We start from the raw sequence: 9,130 nt of genomic DNA on the forward strand, positions 1-9,130 counted from the left end.
TAACTACGCCTATGTTCATTATGCCTATGTATACTTATATATTTTATAGATGATTTATAAACCTTTCTATTGAATTGGAAAAGCGGAAACTTGCCCTCTTTGTCACTCCAATTGATGACCACTGGTAAGATAATGATTTTTTAATTGTTTGTGAAATCATATACCAAACTTTGTAAACTGATTAAAAGAAAAATAAACTCTAGCAATATTCTGTTCGTCGAGTTAAGTTAAACACAAGGAGACAGTTATTATTTAAGGTTTTAAGCTTGAGGATAAGACTCAAAACTTCGTCTAACTACCTTATTAAGCTATTCTTTTTTTAATATGGTCATTGCTTATTGACCGAACTGCACCAGGCAGAATTTTGACTGTCGGAAAATGTTAACCCTCGTCAGTCGACACAAATATGCCGGCCTATTTGAACCGGATATACAAAGACTGATCCCGGAACGCGACACATTTAAGCGAGCCATTATTGTGGGTTAAATCTTTTGTACGATGGTTGGCATCCGGACGAATACAAAATATATTTTACCACATCCTTTTACTGTCAACTTCTTAGTCTAGTCTAAATATCGGGCATCATTATTGACTATACCTGGTGAATCATCGTCCGGCGAATCGGTATCGTCGGGCTCCTTCCGTAGCGTGGTGCTGCAAATCTCACGGATGCGTCGCTCCAGTTGCGCCGTCGTTATGTATTCCTCGCCGTTCGATAAACTAACAAATTATTTTAATTAAGCCTTTTAAAAAGCTGCGATAGCCTAGTTGGGTGTGGAACGGACTGCCGAGACGAATGTCCGCAGGTTCAAATCCCAAGGGCACACACCTCTGATTTTTCTAAAGTAATTATGTTTATATTCTTTGTGAATTATCGCTTGCTTTAACGACGAAGGCAAACATCGTGAGGAAATCTGCGTACCTGAGAAGTTCTCTATAGGAATTTCGAGGGTGTGTGAAGTCTACCAATCCGCACTAGGCCAGCGTGGTGGACTAAGGCCTAATCCCTCCATAGAAGCGGAGGCCGGTGCCCAGCAATGGGACGGTATATAATACAGGGCTCATATTATTATATAGCCTTTCGGTGTTCGAAATTATGACAATAATATATGTTGCATCCGGGTCATGAGTACGGAATTGAAACGAACACAAACGTCATAGTGACGTGTACGGAGCCTAGGCGGGTTGGAGTGGTTTGTGTTTATAAAAGATCAACTTACTATTGTATGGTGACAAATAAAAAAAAATATAGCCCTTACAGAATCTCTTCATTAATTTAAAAGCTTGGATATAAATGTAGCAAGAGAAATCCACTTTAATTATAGGACTTAAAGGTAGAATATTCATATAGTTCAAACATCATATTTTTTACACATCACTTCATACATAATTTAACTGTAAACATAATATAAATAAATATTTAATCTTAATTGCTTATTAATGGGATAGGATGATTCTTATGACATTTGTAGTAATCGATCTAAATTAAATATTTGTTACAAAATGGCCGTCTTTTTATGACACTACTTCAAAAATCTAAACATCATCATTAGTGCTAAAGAGAAAAATTCAATTGGTATCAACGAAGCAATAACCAGAGCGGTTAATAGGATGTTTTTATGAAAACACACCGAATTATCACTGGGTCATATAAAAAAAATATATTATACAGGGGTCATTTGACATTGCGTTACTAAACGAAACCACATACTCGTCTTCACCGTTGCTGACATTGTGCCAAAAATCATCCATTAATAACGAATATTTTCACCAAAACTCATGGTTTTAGTTTTCTGATTTTTTGATCATTTTATTGTTTAATGCGAATATGGCGTCTGCGTGAATGTATTTCAGACAGAAAGTATGATGTTGTCGCTGCGACGAATTCCCTTAGAGTAGTAGTAGTGACATTAGGGCGCGTAAAATTAAAATTACTTTTTATTAATATATATTTTTTTTCGAAACCTCCCCTTTTTTTATTTTACATCTAAGGCTCAAGTATCATAATGTAAAGTGTTATTTCCAAGTAGATAAGTGTGTGGTTTCATTTAGTAACGCGATGTCAAAATGACCCTGTATAAAACAAATACCTGGCAAATAGATCTCTGGCCGCTTTCCTGGCGACGATCTCCTGTCGACTGGCTGCAAGGCACGACTTGGCACGAACTATCGCCGCGCTATCCTCGTCAATAACACCACTTCTAATGCACCTGCAAGTCATTTTTTTACTCACTTAAATGTAACTAAAACATTTCTAGTCGTCCTTTAAAGTCTGGGATTATTGATCACGGATACCTAAACACATAAAACATCCGAAGAGTTCAAAAAACTTTATATTTCCTGATTAATTCCGATTTTAGAATGATTGTGGAAAAAAAGATCCTCAAACAATCCAAATTGTTGCACTACGAACAGAATAGTTTAAAGTAAAAAGTGAAGTCACTGACTAATATAATGAAATCCTTACTTCACCCTTAGCAACTCATCGCGCACTTTATCCCATCTTATCCTCCAGGCCACAAAGTCGTTTGCGTTCCCATTCATTTATGAATATTTCTAGAATATTCGTTAACTGAACAGCGGTGTTCGCACGAGAGCCGAGACCATATTTATGTTTACATTGCGCCCGGTATGAGAATTATTCAACACAGTTACCTCATTTCATTGTGCCGTTGTTGTGACGCTTCGATTCACTGAATTCTATTAGAATAATGAAGTTATTGATTTGCAAAGTATAAACGGGACAAAAATGAACTCTTTATTTGACGAGTGTTTTATTTTTCTAAAATATCAAATGACATGGACATACGCTACGACATAAAAGCAGGTCTCACCTTGAAAATAGATCCTATTACTAAACAATGATGTAAATGCTGAAATAAAATATGCTCAAACCTACGCGAATTCGAGGGCAATGCTACAGTATTGCAACATAGCTAGCGATAAAAGTACGTATTTAGATAGGCTAGACTCGATTCATAATAGAATGTTGCTAATCTAATCGTTAGGATCAATAAACGAAAGCCTAATTTCAATTTTAAATAAGTTTCATGCCACGCTATTTCAAAAATCGTTAATCCCCTAATTGTAAGATGAATGCTAAAACTAGCGCAAATTTTAATTAGAAGTACCATTCATAATTTTTCATTCTTTTGGATGGATCTGATTTCCTAAACCATCAAGACTATTACTGTTATTTGAAGAATTGACTTTGAAGAACGAACGTATGATTACCATAGCCATCACAAAGACTACGACCAAGAAATTTCCAAACACATAAAACGGATGCACTTGAAGGTGTTCTTGAGGAATTCTTAATGCGCAGAACAACTAACTTTTAACTGTGCAATAATAAAAAATAAAGTATAAACTTACCTTCTCAACATTCTTCTGGCTTTAGGGTGCGCTTGTTCCGTTGCACATATCAACCATTCTAGTGCTTGTTTGAAATTTGATATCTTGTCTGCTTCTAATTCTACAAAAGAAAAATGTCATTGCCTACAATTCAATATTAATTTGATTTCGTATTGTGTGTAGTCATTAAAAATATAATTACACTGAGAATGTATACCATTTCTGAAATAACCGTGTAGAAATATAAGTTTCACATCTCTTTGCCTTTAATGAAAGTATCCTACTAATATTATAAATGCGAAAGTTTGTGAGGATGTATGTGTTTGATCCTCTTTCACGAAAAAACTACTGAACGGATTTGGATGAAACTTTACAGTAATATTGGTTATACATCAGAATAACACAAAAGCTACATTTTATAATGATTTTGTGTAATTTGGGTCATAATATAACAGTACCTATCCAGTAAGGCGAAAAAAAAATATCCCGGAAAACTCATTCACGCGGGCGAAACCGCGAGCAGAAGCTAGTACATTATAATTTGAAGTATTTAGGGCATTTTTAATGATTTGTTGTATTATTCCAGGATAAAAGCCAGCATAGTTTAATCTTTAAAAAGTCTATTCATCGATGAGAATGCCGTCAAAATCAGTTGATCCGTTTTAGATATTTTAGTACATCCATAGCGTTTTTATTACTTCCTACAAACGTTATCAAAGGTTTCCAATTATTTTTTATGGTCCTTGTATCCGACGACAGCTGCACAGAATCCGTCTTTTCGTTGTATTATGTCCACAAATATAATATTGCCATCTCTCGCAAACAATAGATTTAGATAGTACTGAAAGTAATTCAGCAAGTTTTTTTTATTGTTTTGTTAATATTTATACAAACATGGGCCTCCTGTACTACAGACAGGGTCTTAATCCACCATACTAGCTTAGTGTGGGTTGGCAGACTTCACATACAATCAAAATGCTTTTTTTCCCAGGCATATAGACTTCCTCACCGAGTTTTCATTTACTTCTAAAGCGAACATAACTGATAAACAATACACAAACAACTTCGAAAAGTTTGATGTGTGTGCCTTAGATTTTAATCTGCGGATATCTGCAGTTTTGCGCACATTATTTTTGTTGTTTCAATATTATACTCCTACCTACCGTTATACGACTCAATAGTAGAATCGACGCAAAACAAATTTACACGCTTTTACCCGACCACCATGCATTACATGACGAAATATTTACACAGATGGAACCGCAGGCTAAGCTGGCTGTATAACTGCAATTATCCAGCTATTCATCTATACTAGCTTCTGCCTGGTCATTCGCCCCCGTGTTTTTTTTCCGAGTTGAAATATTTTCCCGGCATAAAAAGTAGCCTATAGCATTCAGGTATAATGTAGTTTATTAGTAGTGAAAGAATTTTCAAAATCGTTTCAATAGATCCAGAGATTAGACCCTATCAAACCTTTAAACTATTCCTCTTTATAATATTAATCTTCAAACACTCATTAGTGCATAACATCTCTGTCTGAATTAATAAAGAAATTCAGAACAAGACAAGTAAACATCCTGGTTTGAAAATTTATAAAACCTAGTTTTGTAAAGAACAGTAATTCAGCTGTGTCTACACTTTATCAGTTCTTATTGACTTTATTACATGCAACAGAACACTGCATATTGTTAGTACCATTTCTACACCCATAGAGTATTTGTTCCGTTACAAATTACACATACATGAATAATAGAAAAATTTGCATGATAAATTTACTTATGTTTAATTATCTCCGAATCTGGATATTAAAATGGCCTTATTATACTATCAACTTATGTGGCTTTACTACTTATCCAGTAAAGCCACACAAGTTAAACAAATTGTATGTGATAAGGAATGATACTTAGTAAAACATGGTGAAAAGAAATGAAATAGTTTGAAATTAACTCTATAAATAAACCTAGTATAAGTTATGTTGTAATCATTAATTGTTATACACATATTGTCTCGCACACATTTACAAAAGACTAAAGCATTAATTTTCTAGTCAACTGGTTTTCTAGCAAAATAAAATCTCCATTACATTATCTTTAACTCAGCCCAAACAGCCACAATTTGTGTGTGCAGGCATTTGTGAGCAGCGGTGTTCACTTAAATCCATATTACTTACAAATGGCAAAGGATGCAATTTTCCATAAGGGAACCTGGCACAGCATAAAGCTTTTAATAGTATTAATAAATAAAGTCTGGAAATGGTTCTAATGTTATATGATTTTACATAAATTACGAAAGGGAAGCCAGTAGGAATCTGGTTTTGTCTCTTGCCACTGTTACCTACTTTTGGTAGCTACAATAAATAGTAATCATATTTTACAAACCACATTTCTCTTCCAAGAGTTGTTCAGCGAGTACCACTTGGGACTCAGCGCAACCATCCTCTGCAAGTTGATTACGCAGGCGTCGCAGAGAGCCTTGTGGTCCATCTGAAGCAAAGATACATTTAAAAAGTATACTATTAGGTTCCAACTTGTTGTTTTTCTGATGTAGAGGCGTCAAAAAAACTGTTGCAAGGCATTTCTTAGGTTTGACTCCAACCTCAGCAACATTTTGTGAGTGTTTTTTACTATAATTAGATACCTTAAATGGTTGATATCAGGATGCATAAACCATGTTTTGCCTTGACACCACACTGGTAACAAATGAATGCAGGGGGACTGCTAAGCTGGGTAACCTGCTCAACTTTTATGAAAATAAAGATCATAAGTACTGAAGTTTGTATTAAATTTGATTATAGAGTATATTGAATATGGCTAGTAAAATATGGGCAAGTTCTTATAATATTGTGAAGCTGTTAATCAAAATGGGGTGGTTTACTTGTTTCATATATAAATGAATTTTAAGATAACAAAGATAACATAATTGCAATTTCTTGAGCTCAAAATGAAATATTATAGTAAACTAGCCTTGTAAAATATGTTTTTTTTTTGTTCCCATTACATCAAATTTTAAGTAATTATAGGTGTGCTTAATAATTTTCTTAAAACCAAACCAAGTAAATAATTGTTATGCTTTGTTGCTCCTGCCAATAAATAATTTCAATATTTATTACCAAATAGGTTGGTTTGTACATTGTAATATACAAATCAACCTATTCCAAGAGTGTCATACATATTTTCTGTTTTATGCATTTCCTTATAAGGTCATGTAGCCATCACTTACAGTAAAAATCGCATTTTTTGTAAGTAACAAATATATTTTGAATCCGAGAAGAAATCAATGTTTGGAACGAGAGCGTATCATTTGAAGAACCATAACCTTATGGACATAAACACCTTAGAAGTGTGTAATACTTATGTTGCGGTCAAGGTCAAATAAAGTCTGCAGCCACAAGTATTTATATTTAGGACGTGTTATATTAGAAATGGCATTCGCACACTTAATATATAGGCTTTGTTGTAAAAAAATCATTAAAGCAAGAACAGTTGACACCATAATAATTGTGTTTACTTACCATGAAGATTCCAGCGTTTTCTGCCGATGGGCATTTCAAAAATAAAATAAAAATGGTAATTACACAATATATATTTGTAAAATAGTCACATTCGGTTGAGTTATACTTTTCACGAAAGAATTAGAAATAAATGTTTATTTGTTTTGATTGAACGTCCCGTCGGTTTGCAGTTTTTTTCTCTCGATCAATGTGTCAATGTCAACAATTTTGACACCCGAACATTACGAAAAAGTACAAAACGCAATGTATTGAAATTCCAGGTTTTACACATGAAAATATAATAATTTATTTCATATTAATTAAACATCGCACTTGCATACAGGAAATCGAACAAACTAGTTGCACAAATGAAAGCGAAAGGCCGACTAATAACTTTACTCCTACGTAAAAACCCACCCACGAAGTTATCTTTCGATCCAAAATAGAATATTTTTATACAATGTGTTTCCTGCGTTTGCATCTATTTTAGGAATTACGTTAGTTCGTATAACATCCCTTTTTCTTTTGCGTTGTTACCCTCTTTGAGATGGTTCGTGGATCTATAAATACACCGTATATTATTTAAACAGGCATCATTCAATGCAATAACAAAACACGTTGAGATATCGATATCATCGACTATTGTATGTCGTCGATTCTTATTTAAGCTAGTAAGTATAAAAATAGATGCATAAATGGATAAAAAAAATTAATTGTACATACCAATCTGAGTTTATATCAATGTAGATGTTCTGGAATCTCAATAGTAAGGCTAGTATATATTTTCTAATCAACGTAACACTCGAATAATTTAAAAATTATATTTTCTTAGTGGTAATCAACTAAAAAATATAATAAAACATAAATTCTATACAGACATTCTTTTATAATTTGTATAATAATCAATGATTGTGCTGACATTTGGGTGTATATAACATGTCATAAATGATCTGTATTCTGTTTGAGATATTCTGTAGTACCTACATATTTTATATTAAGTGAGACTCGATGATTAATTTCTTACTTATACCTAATCGACTAAATCATTGATTCGGAAGTCACCACTTCACTAATGTTTTTGACATTTCCAGCAGTGTTACCACTAAGAGGAATTTACTCTTCTTCAGGGTGAAATAGCCTAATATTGTACAGATCAAAAGATTTATTTGCTGTAGTTAAGGATTTATTGGAATTTGGAATTAAATGAAACTTAATGTTTTAATAAAACTTTTATTTGGAAATACCTCTAATTTTATTGCTAAATATTTCACCACTCTAATGTTTTAAATGAAATTCAGTTCATTTCTTATAAATGTAATGTATTCAATTTTCTTTACGATATTTTGTTCTATTATCCATAGCAAGGATCGCTTATAGATGACATAAACAGTAAATCGTATAAATCAATACCTTTCTTTGCTTCGCCGTAGTTAGATAAAAAAAGGTCTAGTTGTACTCAGATACCTATTTTACGTTATTAAATTCATAAAAATATGATGTTTAGTAATAACCTTAATATATTATGACTCTCCCGATTAGATTTTTTTTTAAATCTTTGAGGGATGTGCAAGGACTTTTCTTATAAAATCTAGGGTAAAATCCACATCGTAAGTGGAAACATTGGTTAATTTTTTCTCCAAAAAAACGCATGAGCGCGTGTTACGGTGTGCTTTAGATAAGATTTAGCTTGTGTTTTAATTAATTCAATGAGACAGGTGTAAACACATAAACTAACCAAGATGTTAACTCCACGTTTCAAATTATCCCAAGACAACAATCATATTTTTATTAATATAAATGCACCATACACAAACCTTGGAGATACAGAGATCGACGTTGAAGGAGAAAATTTTCTTTTTGTTTCAAGTCCATATTTCTTAAGATTACGTTTGCCTGGAAGGATAGTGGATAATGATTTCTCAAAAGGTTCATATACATGTGACTCGGGTGATTTCAATCTTACATTCGATAAAGAAACACCAGGGGAACACTTTGAGAATTTGGATATGATCACGAGTTTGTTAGCACCGCGAGATATACCAGATATCAACCCTGGTTTAGTAGAAATGTTAGAAGAGGACGGAATAACTTTGGAAAACGATGTTGAATGCGATAACTCCAATTCTTTCGCATTTGGTTTTGCTAATAAAGTGACCACTGAATTTAGCAACATTGGCTCAGAATTTCCGCAGATATTTGAATTGAGAGTGCCCGAAAGCGTCTCAATAATTGATCGGCATGACCTTAGAATAAAATATGAGAATGATAAGTTCTCCTCTGATCATT

At 33.3% G+C, this 9,130-nt stretch overlaps 2 protein-coding genes across 3 annotated transcripts; one reads left to right on the forward strand and one right to left on the reverse strand.

Annotated features, from left to right (window-relative positions):
• Positions 1-492: 492 nt before the first annotated feature.
• Positions 493-7,353, reverse strand: LOC119191677 (wolframin-like). Of its 2 annotated transcripts, none has more exons than XM_037445563.1 (5): positions 6,866-7,353; positions 5,733-5,834; positions 3,376-3,475; positions 2,091-2,210; positions 493-720 (listed from the first exon to the last, which is right to left on the reverse strand). In XM_037445563.1, exons 1-5 carry the CDS (start codon positions 6,897-6,899, stop codon positions 564-566), a joined length of 513 nt encoding a protein of 170 aa, XP_037301460.1. In that variant the 5' UTR covers positions 6,900-7,353; the 3' UTR covers positions 493-563. The 2 variants fall into 2 exon arrangements, with proteins under 2 accessions (XP_037301460.1, XP_037301459.1); XM_037445562.1 differs by having other exon boundaries at positions 5,733-5,837; positions 6,866-7,351.
• Positions 7,354-8,452: 1,099 nt separating this feature from the next.
• On the forward strand, positions 8,453-9,126 carry LOC115443363 (protein SHQ1 homolog; the record flags this gene model as incomplete). Its single annotated transcript, XM_030168738.2, has 1 exon — positions 8,453-9,126. A coding segment is annotated over exon 1 (543 nt), but the record flags the coding sequence as incomplete, so codon positions are not given.
• Between the last annotated feature and the right edge of the window lie 4 nt (positions 9,127-9,130).

The sequence above is a fragment of the Manduca sexta genome, unplaced genomic scaffold (genome assembly GCF_014839805.1).
Source record: "Manduca sexta isolate Smith_Timp_Sample1 unplaced genomic scaffold, JHU_Msex_v1.0 HiC_scaffold_1796, whole genome shotgun sequence".
NCBI classification, from domain to species: Eukaryota; Metazoa; Arthropoda; class Insecta; order Lepidoptera; family Sphingidae; genus Manduca; species Manduca sexta.